Source organism: Poecilia latipinna, unplaced genomic scaffold (genome assembly GCF_001443285.1).
Source record: "Poecilia latipinna isolate Pla-1442-1.1 unplaced genomic scaffold, P_latipinna-1.0 Scaffold522, whole genome shotgun sequence".
Classification (NCBI taxonomy): Eukaryota; Metazoa; Chordata; class Actinopteri; order Cyprinodontiformes; family Poeciliidae; genus Poecilia; species Poecilia latipinna.
In genome coordinates this window covers 150,659-171,350 of record NW_015113138.1, presented here as the reverse complement: position 1 = coordinate 171,350, position 20,692 = coordinate 150,659, and the positions used below count along the sequence as shown (strand labels likewise).

Sequence of the window (20,692 nt, the reverse complement as noted above, 5' to 3'; positions counted from 1 at the left end):
TCAATATTTTCCCTCAGGTTATCTGTACCTGATGTCATAAGTTGTTTGGGACCAAAAAGGCAAAAGAACCCTTAAGAAATCTGTTAGCGTCAGATGAAAATTGATGACGTCACTTTTAATGCTGTATGATAGCAACAATTCCCTGAGAGTTAGTGGGACCCTTGGGTAAGCACCACGGTCAAGGGTGAAAGAGCTCATCCAACAGGAGGGTCTTATCATGGCGAAGTGTGAGAGAACCAGTGTCTGTAAGAGCTGTCAAATCACCATTCCCCCTGGAGTTCCCACAGACAGAGGTGGCTGGATGCTGCTTATCGAGGGAATGTTGCTGTGTGGATGTTGGCTTTCATGACTATCGACATTTATTTTTTTAATGCGTCTGTGAGGACGTCTGAATGACTGAAGAAAAAAAGATCTGTTTCTTTTTAAGGTTGCAGCGTGTGACCCGTCACTCTCACCTCATAGCCTTTGGCAAGTAGGAACTCAGCCAGGTAGGAACCATCCTGAAAAGAAAGACACAAGACTTAGGAATAATGCAGACAACTAGAAGAATTTGTAACATATGTACATTACTCTGAACAAGTCAGTAAACACCATAAATGCAAAGCACATCACAACACAACAATTCACCCTTGACTGACCAATGGGCAATCATGTCCTCATGTCAACCATATAAATGCATGAAAGGAACTAATAACTCACAGAAACATGAACCACAATAAAACGATAAAAGATAAAGATAAATGAATACCCAAAATCATTTCTTTGCGTGAAGCAAGTTTTCAATACGATTAGGTACTTTAATACTTAATGTTCCTTTTGCTAACTAAGATTATTTACTGAATGATTGTCTCATTTGATGAAAATTAATAAAAACCCTTAAAATATAAACAAAAATTTTTAAGAAAATGATCACAGTACAGTTTTCTAGGGCAGGTGGAAATTAAACACTTTTTTTTTTTTTTTTAAGGTTGGTGCAAGAAATTATTGATGATTATGAAACACAATAGCCAGATTTAGTGGCATAATGTTGCCCAGAAAGGATCGTAGTACTTGGGGGGGAAAAATGACCATAAATTAATTCATAATTCAGTTGTTTTTTCCACATACTTAGAAACCAAATTATTTAAAGGTCAATAAAATACAATGACATCTTTAGTGGTGTTGGAAACGACCCTTAGGAAAGCTGTATGACACAGCCCAGCAGTGTCATGAGAGTCATGGGATCAGATGCAGCATCCGCATGAATCTGGAACTCTTGGCTAACCTGTGCATGAGCAAGCACTGTCAACAAGGTCTAAATGCCTTACCACATCTTTTTTTTCCTGCTCAAACTTTCCAGTTGCACCCTCTGAAAGACTCTAAGAAGTCATAGTATTCATCTATTGGTAGCTTTCATCAACTGCATAGACAAACACACACGTATGCATACAGTGGATCACAAAACAGCCCTGTGTTTCTCTTCTTGTCCAAGTCTGAAGTGGGTGATCAAAACAATCTGCTCCGAGCTCTGACAAGCATCGACACATTTGGGGTTATATGAGGTCCTGTTTTGAAATGACTAAAATTAAGTTTCCCTGAGACCTACCAAGAGATCGAGTTTTCAGATGACGAGGTGATTTGAACTCAGTCAAACACATGAAAAATGCAACTTGAGTGTTTAACAAAAAAAGAAAAGAAATGGCAGGTAGCGATGACAAAAAATAAATAAATAAATCAACACATTGTGGGTGGTACAGAAAGCCAACAAAATCAAAAAGTTGTAGACATGAACTCACAAACTTATTTATTTTGGATTTCAAAATAATACAACGTGCTAATGTTGTATTGAAGAAACTGACCTCGTTATCGTGAAGAGCAATATTTCTAGTCTGAATTTGACTAGATTCAGTAGATGCTGAGGCCCAAAGCTTGATCAAAATATACAAAATATTCTAAAACACTTCATGTGACTTGTGGCTGTAAAACTTCTCAGGCATTTATTCCTAAAGGAAACTTTGTTGTAGATCTTGTCATTCCAGATGCAAACCGCAGAGTCCCCACTAAATTTGTCTAAAAAGGCAGAGAACTCTTCATGTACTTGCTGTGTGCCAAAAAACGTTTTGCAAATTGTATGCAAATACTTTGAATGATAATTTTCTTCAGCAACTGAAGAAAAATAAAACAAAAAGAAGAGCAAGACATCTCTCATTTCCCCAAGGAACAATCCTTTGTGGTGTGAGAAACGGATCGCTTTAAAAGAACAAATAACGTGAGGATTAGAGCGTAATTAACATAGATTTTAGTACCTGCCTTCAGTTTTACGTTCTTATGTTGTCTTTTCAGGATCATTCCTGAGATCTGCAGGTTGAGCAGCATGAAAGTTGGTTGGCACGGATGCTAAAGCCGTTTCTGCCTAAAGCAAGGGTGATACTCTGAGCATTGGTACACTCATCCATCCAAGCAGCGTTCAAAGCTCCAGCTGGTGTCATGTTTTCCTGTCCTTGTGCCAGGGTCAAAACGTTCCATGCAAGTACAAAACGGAAAAAAAACAAGCTTAAAGTGCTGCAGCTCTGCCTCTAAACAAGAAGCTCCTTTGAGGCCACATTATCCCATAAAACCTGGCTTCACCTTCTTGTTTCCTGTTTTGGGGAGCTGTGTGCTGAAAGCCACAGAGGCAGACATACACACAAATACGTAATGCAGTCACCTGTCAGACCAGCGGCCACGCCACAAACTCACTAAAAGTTCATTTAGGAACGTGACAAAATGATAACCTTGCTCTACAAATAAAAGTCTGGTCAAGTGATTGAAGAAGAGCTTCAGTGGCTCAAATGGGTCATAGTCTTATCAGAAGCTAAATATATAAAACTCTTTAAGTCATTAAAAAGATATTGCCTGCAGGAAATGCAAATCAAGTTTTTCTTAAAACTTAATAAATCATGAAATCTGAACAAGTAAAGGCAAGCATAGATAAAGTGTGCAAAATAAATAGGCAAGTGAGCATATAGGTTTTATTTTACAAACCGTAGTTGTAAAAATAATCTGTCCTCTATTATTTTTATTAATGTTTTATTAATAGATCAGCAATTTGGTATAATATTTAAAACAGCCACTCAAATTTCCACGAGTCTGGATAAAACTTCCAGTACCAAAAATGTAAATTACATTTTCATTTTATGAAGGAACAAAGACCAGGTTGATTTAGACATGAGAGATGTATATTTGTGAATAAAGCAGAGATGATTAAAGAAATAATGTGAGAGTTGGCTGCCCTCTCCTGGTATAAAAGCAAAATTGGGAAAATATAATTTTTAATACACTCCCCTCTGTGTGGCTTCTGATTCACAATCAGGCCACCTGTCCATCACTGAGGAGCAAAGGAGCCAGCATAAAACACTCCAAACTATGTCCAATATGCAAGGAACTCTGAAAGTGTCTGCAGCCATGAGGCATACATCTATGTAAACACAGGAGCCAGGCGTCCTTCAGTCCATCATTGTGTGCAGACTGCAAGTGAATCACTGTAATGTGTTTTCTTTAGACCGCAGGCAGAAGCTGGCACACACGGCAGCAGTCTGTAATTATGTCCGATACGGCGTAATGACGCTGCAATCACAGACCTCAACACACACCGGTTTGAATTTCTAACCTTATTAGGACATTGTACCCACTTCCACTGATGTTAGAAATTCCTTCTGTGACCAACACCAAAACCAGCCCTAATAATTAACCTAAGCTTAATCTGTTCCCTAGCCATCACCAGGCTTTGGTCCCCATAATGTCCATTGGTCTGAACAAGGAAGATGACACTATAGGTCATTACAAATCAAGAACCAAACTGACTGAAGGAAGAGATATCCGTTTAAAAAATTATGACAATTACCAGTAAAGAAATTGAAGGCATTTTGAGCTTTAGCCACTGTTCTTGTTTGATCAATCACCAAGATTATTACTTCTTATACTACCACCTTAAGGTAACCTCAAAACTTGATTAGATGAACCTTCAAAAATTCTAATTTTGAAGGTAAAATATTCTAAAATCAAAAAGGTAGTCCAGGAATATATCTCAGGTATGAACCATGTGACCAGTAACAAAGCTGACATGCTAAAATCTTTTTTTTTTATTTTTTTTATCCTCATAAGAACTAGCAGAGCCCCTAATTTGTATCAGTTATAGTAAACTTTTGTCATTCTGCACACTACACGTCTTGGCGCGGTTTGTGCTTCCCTTGAAGTGGTTAAGAAAAACGGGAAGAACGGTGCAGGATGTGCTAATGGACACAAATCTGGCTGAATGGACTGGGTAGAACTGGTTAAAGTCACACCAAGAGAAGGGATGAAGGGGCAAAAACCCCAAACAAACAGCACAAATGGTCTGAACTCAAGGCTGAAGGTGAAATTAATGCAAAATAAGGAAAATCCTGGAGGACAACAGATTTGGAAAATGCTTTTTTTCCACCAAGACAATGACCCTAAGCATCCAGCTAAAACTATACACAGGCATAGTTTGAAGACGGCAGGTGGATGTTCTGGAGTTGCCCAAAGCCCAGATCTCAACGTGATAGAGAAATTTTTTTCAGGAGTTGAAAAGGGCTCTTCACATCGGACCACCACGTAACGTGACAGAGCTTGAACGGCTACAAAGGGAAGAATGGAGGAAAATTACTGCGTCCAGATGTGCAGTCTGACTTAGATCAGTCCACACAGACTTTGTGCTGATTGCAGCCAAAGGTGCATCTACTAAATTATGAATATTTATGCAATCACTTATTTGTGTCTGTAAATATTCATTATTTTGTATTAACCAGTTTTCACTTTGACATTAAAAGGGGTTTTCTTATTTTTCTGTCAAAGACGACTAAATTTATTGATCAGGATTGATTTGTTGAAGCAATAAAAAAAGGTAAAACGTTCAAGTGAATGAACACTTTTTAGAGGCACAGTATTTAGTCACCACATTTCTACACTAGTAGTAAATATCCACTCATGAAGAATCAGTCAGGATGCCACTATTAAGTCTCTAACAGCCACTTAGGAAAATTTGTTTTTAATGCATAATGAAGTCATTCAAGTATTTAGCATATCTTCATTGCTAAATCTGGGTTCTAGTTTCTGGCAGTTCACCTATACAGTCCTCGTCACCCGTTTTTCAAATTGTAAACTAATGAAAACTAAGTCAAAAAGAAGTCTGTCCTAAAAATAAGCTGAAGCTGGATCTAAAGCAATTCTCCCTTTTGGGATAATGTGGTGCGATGGCAGCATGGAGAGCTCCCCCAGAGCATATCGCTCCTTCCAAAGTAATAAAGTCAGCCATTCTCACTTTCACACAATTCTAGACTTATGAAAACATACTTATGAATATCATGTTGCCTTTCTACCATGAGATCAGCCAAGAATATTATGCTTTGGAACTTTAAAACTGCCTGCAATTTCCTGTGGTGGAAAACCCCCTGAAGAGAGCATTTTGTTAGGTTACATTTATATTGTTGATGAATCAATAAATCTAGTTTGTACAAGACATCTAATCTGGTAGCAAACTGAATGTAACATTTTTATATAAAACCCAATCACTTCTTCCTTATCTGAAATGTAATCCTCATTAAAATGTTCCTGCTTAGAAAATGACTGAATCTATCAAAGGGGAGTTGTTTTTCTATGATGTTGGTAAAATAAAGTCATTTTTAAAGATAGTTGTGCCAATTGTCGTAGAAGCTGGTTGATGAACTCCACTCTTAAGGCAGCTAAGGCAAGCGCGCAGCTAATTCAGATTTTTACAACTGCAGCTGAACTCGTATCTACTCCTGCATCAACAGAGGCTGCCAGACTTCTGTCAGAGGAAGAATCAGTCTTTAAGGAGCCTTCAGCAGCCATTATGAGCAACAGAGGAGATGTGTGCATGGATTCTTAGCTTTATGATTATTATTGCTGGCACTTGCTCAGAATTTATCCTGTGTTGCTAACGGTGGAGCGGATGGAAGGAGGCGAGGAGGGAATGAGTGGATTAAATAGGAACAAAGAGGGAAGGGTGAACAGGAGTAACATCAAACAGTTTGAGGGGTCAAGACTCAACATATTGATGTTTTCTCAGACAGAGTGGAAAAGAGATGTTTAACAGCTCAAAGGGAGAGTAAAGTTTTATCGTCGCACAGAGAGCTTGAAGCTGTCCTTTCTGTAACCCTGAAGTATCATCCAGAACCCCCCTGCACAGCCCTGCTGCTACGGCTTGGCACGCAGGTGGTCTCCTATAACTCACACCATCTCGGCCCCAATACTTCACACCGAGACAACGCTCAGAAATATTCAGAATGAGCAGCATGCTGTCCTGGAATTTATGAACAGTAGTTAGCGCCGTGATTTACGGATTCGCCGTGACTCCTGCGGGCCCAATGTGTGACTTCTGAGATGGTGTATCCAGATGCCTCTTGCATGAGCTCTCAGTATACCTCAGTAATGCCATGACGGGAAAAATAAAAATGAATTAATGCTGTTATTCTTCTTGTCTGTTAAAGACGGCGAGGGGAGATGGGGGTTTGGAAAAGCGCGGCTCAACACGGGAACGTGAGACTTTCCAGGAGCTCCGATGGCCGCCTCTGTAGGGCTGCATTCTGGGAACGCTCGAGTGACGGCTGCTGCTTCAGACCATAGCATTTCCTATGGCTTGAGGCCTATTTGCTCTGATCATCATCCGCTACACACAGACATGTGGATGCCTCAACACACTGCACATGCTCAAATGCTCTAACAAGCAAATAAGAAATTTTGACAGATGTTTTCTGTATTCACTTTTTGAGCAATATTGTGAAAAATGAAACACTAATACAATATATAAATAACATTTGGTCTTTTGAAAATATTCTTTAAAAAGCTAACCCTAACTTTTTTAATGAACACTGCAACTCTTGTGATTTGCTGTAAGGACAAAAGGTTATTATTTTAAAGCTTACAGGTGGGTTTTAGAGCTACACCAAGAGAATTTCTTAGTTTTAATTATGAGAAAAATATCATAATAATATGACAAAATAGTCATAATATAAGCAGAATAAAGATGCGATGTTACCAGAGGAAAAACAAAAATTACAAGAAAAACTGAATTTTTCTCGTTCTAATGAGGAAAAAGATTCAGAGTTGTTCTGATCTAATGTGACCAGACTGGCTAGTCTGTGGTTCTTTCTTCTAAATGGACACAGTTGTTTGTCCTTTTACTACTGACAATCATTTCATGCTGATGTGTTAAAAGATTTTGTATCCCCCTATTTGCAAAACACATGCTAAAGAATAACTTCACAAAATCCTCAACATTCCTCAGTTTAACGCTGAGGTATGACGTCTTGTTCCGATAGGATTTCTCATAACATTACTAGTTTGTTCTTATAATATTACTATTTTATTCTGGTAATATTCAGATTTTACTTTGGTATTATTATGAATTTATTCTTGCAATTTTTTAAAAAACTAATTTTTCAGAGTCTGGCCCTAAAACTCTTCTAAAAACTGACCTCAACATCAGTGCAAACTGAATTCGCCTTTGTAGCAATAGTTTATAATTTTTTACTTTTTTGACAACAAAATTAATGTAGAAAAATTTTATTTGAAATCTGACTGATCCAAAACCTTATTTAATGTTTGGCTAATGTTTATAGAACATTGTATTTTAAGTAAATCCAGTTAAGTGGGCATTGAACTTGGATCAATAAGGTTATTCTAACATTACTTACAGGTTTACATACAATGTGAAAAAGTAATGTTACAAAAATCTCCACAAATGTACTCAATGTTTGAACTGAAAGCACACCCAGCCGTTTTGCGATTCTGCAGCAAGAGTTTAGATCAGAACCAAGAGTTAAAGTTTCATTTTATGTTAAACTCCTCTCCTGAGCTTTAACACCCTCAATTTAATCTAGTTAACGAACCTCGGAGCTTCGTATTTTCCGAGAAGACCGATTCACTTTCAGACTGCAGGTTTACTTGTGAGTTTCAAAGTAGAATGGGAGGCAGATTGAACCATTTTTAGCCTCCTTTCCTGTGATTCTGATTCCAGTTTTAATTAGGGAGACAGAAACTGTGTTCACTTGAACTTTGTGAAAGATTAAGTCAAAATCTTCATCTCAATGTTAATCTGTGCAATGTTGAAATTGCAAATGATTATATTGAGGCAATAACAGGAAACTGTGGGTTAATTATAATCAATCATAACATTTTCCTGATATCATGCAGCCCCGTGGCCTACTGCAAAGGTTTAGTTTGAAACAGTACTTCATAAGAAAGCTTAAAGTTATGACTGGATGAAATGAGTTTATGCAGCTCTTGCCTGCTGCTGACAGGTTGGATGAACTGAGCACCTTTAAATTCAAACATCTCTTATCACAATACAAATATATTAATGCAACACGATTGTCAATTTGTGCTTCCGCTGCAACATTATTCCTGCTGACAAAATATGTTCCTCTCTACTGTTAGTTACTGTGTGGTTGACTGACCCTGTCTGTCAAAAGGTGGACATGAATTGGATCTGTTTATTTTGTAACACACGTTGAAATGACTTTTCCTGCAAATAGATTCAACATAAAAGGAACTGAGTCCAAAAGAAGAAATGTAAAATATGCATAAAAACAGGACCACTCTTTGAGAGGACACAGTCTTGATCTGGATATTTATAGAACGCAGCCTGGCCTCACATAAGAGTAAGGCCTATTGTGAAAATAAGTTATTCATTTAGTAAGTGAAATCACATTGACAAAACTCCAGCCCCCAGTTATAAAAACATCAAGAACAAAAGTCACACAGGTAACATAATGCACATTTATAGATATGAATGGGTTGCAAACTGCAGCACCTCAATCCAGTATTGACAATCTGTCTCCCCCATTTACAACCATTTGTAGAAGTACTTAATTTATTGAATACTTTTCTCTTAATAAAAAAATGTTTCAAAACAAAGCATGTATAAATTCAAATTGATAATATTTGAATGTTTTAAAATATACAGACCATTACAAATCTGCCGAGCAGCTTAAACTAAAGATGATTAAAAAGTAGTTCTGTGAAGGAACATTTGAATCTGCTGCCCCCAAGTGGCCAAATGATGTGGATTAATAAACCTATTTTTTTAACCATTGCTTCTTTTAAATCCACCTGTTGAAGTTAGTATGCCAATCATTTTTATGGATTTACCTGAACTTTGACTTTACAATGCAAATATGGGGAAATAAAATAAAACCACTCCATCATAAATTTAGCATTTTATTGTTGTATTGACTTCTTTTAAAAAAGAAAAAAAAATAGGACAATATTTTTATGTCATCTGTGTACAGTCTTAAATGATTACATATATTTTGCCATGACTATTTTCTTTAAGGATATGCAACATAAATATTGGCTTTAAACTGTAAGCATTTCCATTGTACAATACTGAAATTGGACCATCCAGTAGCACAAAAGACAGCTACTCATCATAAATTAGCTTCAATGTTTCCAAATAAAAGCCTGCTAGAGAAGACACATTCAGATTGCAATAATATTGTGAAAGGCATGAATAGATGGATGTATGCATGCATGCATGAATGAATGAATGAATGAATGAATTAATTAATTAATTAATTAATTAATGAATTAATGAATTAATGAAAAAGTATAGTTTTTCATGGTGGGAAAGCTTGGTGAAATGGCCACACCTCTAACAGTAATCTGACACTGAGCTGCTTCCAATGCCCCAAACACAAATGCCCCTTGAAATAAGACCTTGTAAACATTTTTGCCATGAGGTTTAAAATCATCACAAGTAAAAATTTATAAAAAAAAAAAATAATATTTAAAACTATGCCTTTTTTATTTCTACCTGCCTAATATTAAACAAACCGTGCACAATTTTATGGAAAATAAACAAAGTTGAGAACCCAAAACATAAAAAAGTGGCTCAAACAATTCAGTTATTACTGAGGAGAATTGCAAATTGCTAGTTTTCTGATTTTATTGTTTTCTTACAGGGCAAGAAGAAAGTTTTAGGGAATGAGACGCGAGTCCCTCTTTCTTCTAAACTGTTTGCTGTACTGAGCAAATGTTATTCTGAGTAAAATTGGCGAGATGTTTGTGACTTTATTTACGAGTGAATTTGGAAACTGAGTTAACACAAGAGAAATTGTTTTCAGGAGCCACATGAAATCATAAATGGCCCACAACCCGCACTTTGGACTCCAGATTTCTATTTGACTCAGAAAACCAGAAATTTTTCCTTTTTCTTTTTCAATATTTCCTTTTTACATGGGACATTGAGAAGTTATTCTGAATTGCTACTAGCAGTTAAGTCACAAGAAAATTTAACATAATTTGTGTATTATAGAAACATCTACAAAAGTGCAGTGGTCACTTACTTTTTAGTCTTAGAAAATAATTAAGGTGATGTTATAGTTTCAAGATTGGCCAATCGCTGCACGTTATCCAAACCTATCAGGGAAGCTACTAAAATTGCTGGTTCTTGCAAAAACGTATCAGAACACACACAGGTTGTTTGAAGAAGACCAACTTCAGCAGATGCCCCACCACACAACTTGCAGAACTTTAAGAATCTAATGCGAACACCTGGAGCCTGATTCAGCATCACATCTTCAGGGGCCTAGTGGAGTCCATGCCTCAACAGGTCAGGTCTTTTATTTGACTGCAATCTGAGCAACACAATATCAGGCTGGAGTGTTCTCGCTTCTAAACACGGTGAATAATTTGAATCAACAGACTTTATTTGCTTCTTGGACATGCTGTTTGTCCACTTCAACCAACTATAAGTGTGTTCAAGAACTTAAAATCAAATGAAAGATATAAAAGCACTTCAGCAACTATATCAAATATAAAACCGGCCATCCCTGCACAAAGTTTTATATCTTTTCAACATGAGATGAGCAAGCAGATGCAGCATCCTGGTTCAGGATGCAACAAACTCAATATCAAATATCTCAATGTTTGCAACAAGACTGACAAGAATTATTTTTTTTACTGAGTTAACACAGCGTCTTCTTTTCAATGACTGTATGGCAATGAAGACATAAAAATAAAAAGCACTTTCTAAAATGAACTGTAGTTTTCTTTTTGGGATTTAGGAACAGTTTTAATTTTCACATAAGCACGTGCCTTAAGTATATTGCTTTTGGAATATTTGCTTTCAACCACACTTCCACCCCACAACCAAACCGGTAAACCTGTTCTGTGACCGGTTGGAGTGTGCAGTGACAATAATTTCCTTGTTCCGTCAGAGCCTCTTTAGAAGAGACACGTAATGTTACTAAAGCTACAGTTAAACTTGCACTCTGTCATTAAAACGCATAACGCTGCAGTACTTTACTCAGAGAGCCTCAAACAGACACGCAACCACGGAATTACGATTTTCTTAAGAGAACGTTAACATAAGCATACAGAGACTCCCTGGAAAATCTACTTTAACCCATTTTTCACATCTTTCACAGACCACTCAGTGCCTGGGAGCCTCCAGCTGCAGCAGCAGGATGTTACCTGGCCGGTGATGCCGGTTATGATAGCCACATTCCTCTTCTTTACATCCTTTCCGTTTGCCGAGGAGCCCGCCTTTGCAGCGTCGGAGCACTGAGCCATGTCTTTCTCAAGTCTTGACGGTTCGCTGCGCCAAAAATACAACCGCTGGAACCAAACGAAGGTGAGTTCGTGTTGGCAGCAGCCCGAGAACCAGCGAGCCTCCTCAGCATCCGTAAACCTATGACGCAAACCAATCAGAAGCCAGCAAGTGGGAGGGAACTTTAAGAGGCCGGTGTCCGGAAAGGCTGTTTATCATAGCGCCCCCAATGGAAGGGAGGATTAACTACATCCGTACCGCTGTCATTGCTACAAATCAGTCATATTTGTAGGATGTGTATGGAAGATCAACAGGGCCATTGAAAACATAATAACTATTCTGACTTTAATCTCAGATTTGTCATTTTATTGTCTTTATATAAGTTTAAAGTCAGATTTCTTTTTTGCAGTGGCACCAATTTTCTTCTGTAAAAAATAGTGCCAATATAGAGGAGCAGCTTGGGCCATATCAAGGTCATTGATGTCCTTGATATGGCCCAAGCTGCCAAAGCATTGATATGGCATTGATAATGATGACAGAATGTATAATGACAGAATATAGGTGCATTCTGTCTTTATATCAGTGACAGAATGTACTGATATAAACAGCCATTAACATTTTTTTTCTGTTCAATTAGTACTTCTTGAAATGTAGCAGTTTTTAACATATTTCTACATTGATGTAATTTGGTCCTATACAAATGAAAACTGATTTGATTTGACTGATAAAATTATATTTAGGCACATAAATGTTATCTTTAAATGTCTGTTTATGTGACACCTTGCAGGACCACAGAAACTGTTATGGCAGACCAGATTTTTCCTGTGGACCTCAAATTTGCCACCTGTGCATCAGTGCATCTATTTATTGGCAATATTTTTCCTATTATGAGTTGTTATGAACATTTGAATGTTACAGACTATCCATTCCTGCTTTTATGAAGGAAGTCACACTTGCTCACGATCCAGTTGCATTTGATGAGCAACATTTACATCAAAGTCTTGATTCTTTTCAAAAGATTAAGAAAATAAATTTCTGCAAAAATCAGTTTTTTTGTGTGTATCATTTATTTCCTACATTTACTGTATTTAAATCTCAACATTTCACAAGAAGTCTTGAAAAAGGTGTCATAAATTCAAATAAACACATATTCAAAACACAAAGCTTTTAAATTCAAAATAAATCATCCAACAACTCAGTGTCTTGCTTCTCCGCCACACTAAGCTGTGCATTATACTTTCAATGTATGTGCATGACTATGTGAAACCACGTTTGTGTCCTCTGAAATAAAAACATCACATATTGAAGAAAAGATTTGCACTTCAAGTACAATCTGGCGCTGAACCAGTAAATAAATGAACATAAGATTTCACTTCAGTCATAAACAAGTATAAGTCTTAGGTAGTAACATGTATTTATTTTTGCCTTCATGGAAGGTGAGCTGGGTACTCCAAACTGCCAAAGCCAAACAAGCAGGTGGGATGAATGCACACTGAGGTCAAGGCAGTCTACAGTGAAAAACACCAACAGTGATATAAATGGGGCATTAAAGCTGAGATTTTCTCATATTTAAAGGAGACTTTTATGCAATACAACAATATATACACAATATAAATTGGCGGAGTTAGATTTCAAATTGCCTTGACGAGAAATAACATTATTATGCTACTTATAAAATAAGATACAGAAACACATGGATTTAAAAAAGAAAATAACTTTTTTGAATTTGTTTGGTAACTCTTGGATGAACAAAGGAGAAAAAGTGTGCAAAGCATGCCAACGCTTGCAAAAAAAAGAAAAGCAACGTACCTATTAAAATGTGCTAAAAGAACAGTTTTTCATTGGCACATGGTAGGTATCAAAGTGACACATCCTGCAGGGTTTTACTTTGGCAGTAACAGTATTTAATAAGAAAAAAATCCTCACTGGTTTAGGCAAAGTTCTTTGAATAACTTTGCAAGTATACAGTGCGGGCAGCTTTAAAAGTTCAGACCTAAATAGTGTGCAGCTACACAAAGGTAAAGATGTGAGGCAGAGAGTAATAATCCAGTGGCAACTCAGGTGCAGCAGTATTGGTCCAGTGATGGGCCCCAGGGCCATACAGTGTCACGAGGCAAACCAAGGGCCTGGTTGTTTCTGAAGGCGAAACTGTAACAAAAGCAGGGTAAGAAAGAGTTTATAAACTGTAATTTGCATTTTATAGAAAATATCTAAATGATGTCAGAGGGAGTAATCTCACCTGTTTAGCTCTCTGGGGGTGGAGCGTGTGAGGAGTGGCACTTGTTTTTCTGCAAATAGAAAAACCATTCTGTTTCAAAGTATGCATTCACATTCCGAATTCTTTACATATTTTTTCTATAACTACAATGAAGATGTATACAAAATAATAAAAACAAGCATCATGCCATGCAGCACTGTAAGAACATGTTCCCCCAGGTTACATATATGTTTTTTTTTTTACCTTCTGATGTAGTCGATAGTGCAAATTTTGGTCGGACAGCCAGGCATGTCTGAGGGACTCTGTCGCGCTCATCCTCCAGCTCTTGCTTTTCACCAGCAGACGGGTGATAAAATCTTTGGCCTCTTCGGAAATGTCTCCAAACTCCTCCTCCTCGAAGTTCCACTGGCAGGCCAGAATGTTGTTGAGTGTCTCATTGTCGTCGTCCCCCAGAAACGGAGACAAGCCACTGAGCCTGGACAGACAGGACACAGAGGTTTGGGACATGGTACCTTGCAGAGCTGCAATTTCCTCAATGTTCTGCCTGGATTCCTGGAATAATTATTTCCTGGAGGCCAGTCTGTGATGCAGCAAGTTATAACTGCAGATGACTGAGCATTTCTTACTTACAGCATGTATGTGATTACTCCAAGACTCCACATGTCCGTTGGGAATGAAACAAACTCATAATTGATTACTTCAGGAGCGAGGAATTCAGGAGTTCCAAAATTGACCCTTAGCTTCTCCCTGGGTTTATACCTTTTAGAAACAAAAATGTAAGCTTTGCAAACATTGAATAAAACTTACAACAGATCAGACAGCTTTCTATTTCTTACCTCCTTGCCAGGCCAAAGTCAATAATTTTGATCTTGTTTGTAGCTCTGCTGACGCAAAGAATGTTTTCTGGCTGGAAAGAACCGTTTTTACAGCATAAAAAGCAAGCAACAGATAAGTATGTTACTGGAATATAAAATCCTAAGCACATTTACCTTGAGGTCAAGATGCAGGATATAATTTTTGTGCATGTACTGCAGCCCTTCACAGATCTGACGGATGAACAGTACGGTGTCTAACTCGGTTAGGTTGTAGTTCTCATCGATGATGCGATCAAACAGTTCTCCTCCTTCCACACTACAGCATGGAGAAACAAACACAGTTACAGCCATGGAGAGCTGGACACTGTTCCATTAAAAGCACTCAAAAAAGACGGCCTGCAACAGACTTACTATTCCATAACCAGGATGATGTCATTCCGCGACTCAAAAGCAGCGTAGAGTTGAATCAGGTTGGCATGGTTGAGCTGGTTCATCACCTGGATCTCATTCCTTACCACCTCCTGAGAGACAAACATTCAAAAACCAATCATTAGAATAAAAGTTATATTCATAGCAGTTTACTGGTAACTTCAGAAGGCATGCTGCCATATCTACAAACACATTCTAGAAATCAGTTCTAGAATGTTGGATACCTGGTCCTGTTCTATTAAGTACTAATATGTCTTATTATTAAAAAGCAGCAAATGTTGACTTCAAAGTATGTATAGCAAAATAGAGCTAACTAAAGGTATTAAAATCAGCATTAAAGAATATATATTTCTGACGCAACAAAGAGAATATTGTTACTATTTTCAATTTCATTAACTATATATAATAATCTAATAAACTGGGAACTATCCAACAGCTAGAGTATTTTTGTCTAATTAAATTATGCTTACTATAAAGTAACCGGTTTTTCATCATGCTGTTTGAAAAAAAACAAGTGAGTTGTGTGAGCTCTACGCACTGATTCATATTATACCTGTTGACAGATAGGCAGATAAACAGGTAATGCTGGAATTTGTACACCTTCTTTGTTCATTTGCAACAGACAGTCTCTCAGTTGTCTGTTTCAAATTTGGATTTCAAAATGACGTAGCTTTTCAAACTTAAATACTCAGACTCAATATGCTGGAACCTTTTGGAAAATATTTTCACATTATATTTTCTTTTTCATTTTTATCCAGATTTGGAAAATAAAGTGATCAAATTTCATACTGATCAGATACTTAATCTGAGCAGTACGCCTGAACACGCAGCCGTTGTGGCTTTACTCACTTTTAGATGACGAAAAGTTAAATATTCTAAATACGGGAGAGGCATTTCTACAAATATTCTGTATTTTATTAGTTGGTATTCAATGAAAAACAACTCCTGGACTTACTCACTATTAAAGACCCACACAGAGTCACATACAGTGACTGTATATTCTGTACTATATTCAACATTAACAGGCTGATCATTTCTGCACCTTCTCTTTCTGGCTCTTTGCTTTGATGATTTTGGCAGCGAGCGTCAGTCCAGATGAATTCTCCATGCACTTGTAGACTTGTCCAAAACGTCCCCTAATAAAAGGAAACAAGCTGAGTCAAACGCATTAATAGATAGACACAGAATAGCTGACATTAAAAGTGGAAGGCTGACAATCTGGACAATTTGATTTAACTACAATATGTGCGTAATGTCATCCCAAATGTTTCTTTCTAAAGTTCTCAAGAAGATATTTATTGCTGGACTGTTTTTGATGTTTTAAAACATATTTTATAAAAAGCATTTTAAATTTAAATGCTTGTCTGGTGTATCTCCAAGTTATATACATACATTGCATCTATCTCTTTAAAACTGGGTTTATGTCTGAATACATAAGCCATAAATTGTAGAAATGCCTTGTTTTGCAGTGAAGTCATCTTCACTTTAAGAGATTAGATTCATCTCCAGTTGGAGAGGTATGCAATTTTGCATGTGTCCCCTTGGGGGGCATTTGCCCTTTAGAGGGCAGCACATATGTCTCCATAAAAACTGTTAGGCATCTCTTTGCTTGCTGTTAAACCCTCTATTATTTCATTACAGTAGATTAAAGCATCTAAATGCCTGGGCAGAGTGAAAATAACTAAAGAATTATTCTTCGTTAATGAGAGCTGGCGGTTTTGTGCTTGTCACTCACCCGCCCAGAACTTCATCCCTGTTTATAGTGTAATAGGTGGCTATCTGATGGGGTTTGGGAGTCACAATGCGGTGATCGAAAGGAGCGGTTGGAGGAGGGCCTGCATCTGGGGAAAAGAAACAAAAGGGACAAAAAAAGAAACACAAGATGAATAATGGATATGGAAGTCATTTTGTAATGAATGCCAAAGATAGAGTAGAGACAGAGGAAGAGGCCTGAGTGCCTAGAAACATGGATGAAAATAGCAGCATGCATGTGACTCATTAACCGCCCTATAAGCTGCATGACTGATGTCTTCTGGAGGCACTGGGCTATGGCATGAAATCTGCTTCAAAACCTCAGGAATGCCAGGTGAAATGTTGCAAACTAAAAGAACAAGGTGTGTCTTCTTGGAATAGAAACCACAGGCAGAGAAGCCAGGCAAGCGTCTTCCACGTTGAGATTTTCTCATGTCTCTTAAGTAACATTTAGGCATGGAGCTCATAAAGAAAATTCATTTGATCCAATGTACAGCAAAATTGTTTCACATTACAATCACGATCAGCTGTGTACCTTATAGGGATTCATGTGTCTAACGCAAGTTGGGCTTATGCGGTAGTCTAATGTGAGTTTTCAAAAATGTTTTATTAAAATACATATTAAATGTGTGGTTGTTATTTTGTGCTTGCCCCCTTGACAACATGCATTCTGTCTGCACAGAGCTTAGAGGCTTTTCTGATTTGATATAATCTCATGAAATCAAATCAAATCGAAATCAATAATATCATTATCTGGAATTTTTTTTTTTTTTTTTTTCAAATCAGAGATTTCACTTGTTCCCACTGTGTCCTTTTATGTAAGTCCCTTCATGTCCTCTAAATTCTCACCAAGGATAAAATCCTGTACTGTAGAGTCTCCACCTTCTTTAGCTTCTGCTTTTTCTTCGTCAGACTTTGAGCCCTCCACTGCATGACTGTCAGCATTTTCCACTGAGCTGTTCTCCACTCGGCTCTTCTTCAGGTCTTCTTTAACCAGGTCCTCTTCTGTGACACGACGTTTGCCTGCCGTGGCTCCATCTCCAATGTCTTCAGAGCTTTGCAAAGAAAACACAAAGAATGCTGTCAAATTTCATTGTATTTATTTATTTTTTTTTACCTTAGTGTTTCTTGATTACTTCCTTCTGTGTGAAAGAATTAAGATTCAGTAACAGCAAAAACAGGTGAATAGGAGTACCTTTCCTGGGACGTCTTGCTCATGTCTGAAATAATATTTTCTGATGATTCCTCTGTTTCTCCTTTAAGTCTTGTCTTTATATCATCCGCCAATTTCCTGCCTTTTTCTTCATTGTTATCCTCTGTCTGTTGCTCCTCTTCCTCTGCATCTGTCTCGTCAAAGACATCCCCCTCATCATCCTCATTCTTGTTTTCCTTGCTTTCGTCCACAGTTTGGCTTGAAGGACCGTGTGACCGACTAAGAATCAGCTTTGTTGGCTCCTCTTTTCTTTTCCCCCCACTTCCTGGATCTTCCTGACTCTGGAAGTTGGCTTCTGTGTCTACAAGGGAATGATCCGTGTTCTCCCTGTTGAGCTTTTCAACTTGCTCTTTCAGGGCTGACTCACTCAGAGTGGAAGGATCTGAAGTAGAAACAACGATCAAAAAGAAAATATATTATGTTACGTTGAGTTTATATCACAGACAAATACAATTGGTTTTTCACCTATCAAAACTTTGAGATTCTGCAAACATTTCTGCTAATATCTTATGTATTTGGATCTTGATAAATCCTGAAATCTCTTTACAACACGTCAGTGGAAACATTTCTATATTTTGCATTCTACCATACAGAAAAACAGTCTTAAAATTATTTCAGGCAATAGAATTTACTCTAGATAGAGCCTAAAAGTATTAGCTGTACCATCTCACTGTTTTTACTCACAGTCACTAGAAATGCACAGCTTTTAGATTTTTTTGTTGGTTGATATTTTTGTTAGAACAAACTACGATTTCAAATTATTTATTTTCCAAGCATATATATATATATATATATATATATATTTTTTTTTACAGCATTACTGTGCATGTAAAAGGTCATCGCCACATTCTGTCAAATGATAGCATGCAAAAATAAAACATAAAAAAAGATGGCATGCCAAACAAAGATGCCTGATAGATTCACGTCTCAGCTGTAAAATGTCCCATCAAAGTTAGTGTCTCAGAAGACAAAACGGAAGTGTAAACAATGGGGCTTACTTTATTCCATTTGAAATTATTTTGTACCACTGAAAACTTTTGGTCAAAGCTTTTGATGTGAGGATTTTCTTCCCTTGACTGTGTGTGTTTTTAAGTGTTTATTTTTAATTGGAAATAAGTACATGCAGGAGCACTGCTGCACCTAGCAGGAACCCGACGGTTAAAAACAATTTCTGTTAAAAATTGTTTATTACAGGGCATTTTGGTGGTTTTTAGGAAACATCTGACTCAACAAAAATTGTCTGACAGCAGGTTTTCCAGCTGAGAATTGTTTTCTCAGCTGATTTTTCTTATTTTTTTTATTTTATTTTTTTCATTTTCAAAATACACATCCGGAATTTGGCACAAGACTGAAAATAAGTGACAGGATCTCTTGGTCTTATCTTATAAACTGAAAGATTCCTCTATTTAAGAGGTTAAATGAATACATGAAGAATAAACGTTTTTACCTAGCCATTCATGTTATTGTCCTCACATGCCAATGAAAATATCGAAGACTAAGAATAATTTTAGCTTATAGTGCTTGTCAATATTTTTCCAAAACAAAAACAAAAATTTCATTTAGTTAGCTTGCAAAGATTATTCCATCATCAAATTTAATTAGCAAATTTAGGTCCATAAATTCAAATGACCTCAAATATAGATAAAAAATATACAAAAAAAAAAAAAAAATTAAATAGCATCATTTTAAAAGGATTTTACATTGAAAGTAATTTAACCAGTGTATCCTCTTTGTGGATGAGCAGTGGGATCAAGATGTTTCTGGAAAGTGTGAGGAGGATTCTGCAAGTACCATTAAATACAATTTTAGTTTTCTGTACTCATCAGTACTTGTCAGTAGCTTTTCCTGTTTCACTTTCGTCATTTTGGTTTTAAAGAACAATCCTAGACTAGATATCCATCCACTTCATCTGCCTTCCAGCTGATTATCTAACAGAATTATTCTGTGGTCAGGAGTTACATCAAGTTTATCTTTACCTGACGAATCCTGAGGTTTCCTTTTCTTCTGGGCTTTCCCACCCTTCACACTCTGCTTGGCTTTGTCCTTGTCATCTTTTGCCTTTATTTGTGGAAAAAAGGAGGAGAAATAGCATACTGTAAAACATATGTCACTTTCATCTTAGTAAGGCACACAGGTTAATGAAAGGAAGGTAATATTTCTAATGTCAACAAGTTTCAAATAGTAAAGGTGCTTGTTTCTGTTTGCGCAACAGCGGGGATGCCAAGACAGAGTGTTTGTTTTGTTGCTGTGGTGCCTCATAACTTAAAGTTCATATTCTGCTTAGTGGATGTCTCCCCGTTTAAGAGGAAAGGTCACATATTCTGCAGCAAAAAGCAATGCCACAGCAACCTGGGTCCTCAGTGGTATATCTGGAACAGAAAATGTAAACTTTCAGAAGCATCATAAGTGCTGGATTATGCCTAGAAATGAGTTCAATGTGCCAGAAGGAGCCCCTGAACAACACACATGAGCATAAACATCTTGTAGGGTTCTTAATGTTTCACCCCTAAAGGACAACACACACACACACACACACACACACACACACACACACAGGTACATTCTGTTCCAGCACACCACAATCATTTGATCTCTCGCTGCATTAATATCACCGAGTCAGAAGAGACCAGACAGGCTTTGCAGTGATTGCATCCAGCTGCAGTTGAGAGCCCATTCACTGATAGTAAAAAACATGAGTGTCTGGGTGTGATAAC

The 20,692-nt window shown here is 37.3% G+C and overlaps 2 protein-coding genes across 4 annotated transcripts in view; both read right to left on the bottom strand.

Annotated features, from left to right (window-relative positions):
• The window catches only part of gmds (GDP-mannose 4,6-dehydratase), a 176,035-nt gene extending 164,331 nt beyond the window's left edge, over positions 1–11,704 (bottom strand). The window contains exons 1-2 of the mRNA XM_015040684.1: positions 11,476–11,704; positions 456–500 (exon numbers count right to left, since the gene is read on the bottom strand). Of these exons, the coding sequence (XP_014896170.1) occupies positions 456–500; positions 11,476–11,574 (144 nt within the window). The 5' untranslated portion in view covers positions 11,575–11,704. The remainder of the gene's footprint in view (positions 1–455; positions 501–11,475) is intronic.
• An 891-nt stretch (positions 11,705–12,595) lies between these two features.
• The window catches only part of mylk4b (myosin light chain kinase family, member 4b), a 29,607-nt gene continuing 21,510 nt past the window's right edge, over positions 12,596–20,692 (bottom strand). For all 3 annotated transcript variants that reach the window (XM_015040680.1, XM_015040681.1, XM_015040679.1), the window contains 12 exons: positions 19,955–20,036; positions 17,961–18,360; positions 17,615–17,820; positions 16,749–16,854; positions 16,056–16,149; positions 14,996–15,105; positions 14,759–14,900; positions 14,606–14,676; positions 14,400–14,528; positions 14,013–14,244; positions 13,791–13,839; positions 12,596–13,699 (listed from right to left, as the gene is read on the bottom strand). In XM_015040680.1, coding sequence (XP_014896166.1) covers positions 13,795–13,839; positions 14,013–14,244; positions 14,400–14,528; positions 14,606–14,676; positions 14,759–14,900; positions 14,996–15,105; positions 16,056–16,149; positions 16,749–16,854; positions 17,615–17,820; positions 17,961–18,360; positions 19,955–20,036 — 1,617 coding nt within the window. In that variant the 3' untranslated portion in view covers positions 12,596–13,699; positions 13,791–13,794. The remainder of the gene's footprint in view (positions 13,700–13,790; positions 13,840–14,012; positions 14,245–14,399; positions 14,529–14,605; positions 14,677–14,758; positions 14,901–14,995; positions 15,106–16,055; positions 16,150–16,748; positions 16,855–17,614; positions 17,821–17,960; positions 18,361–19,954; positions 20,037–20,692) is intronic.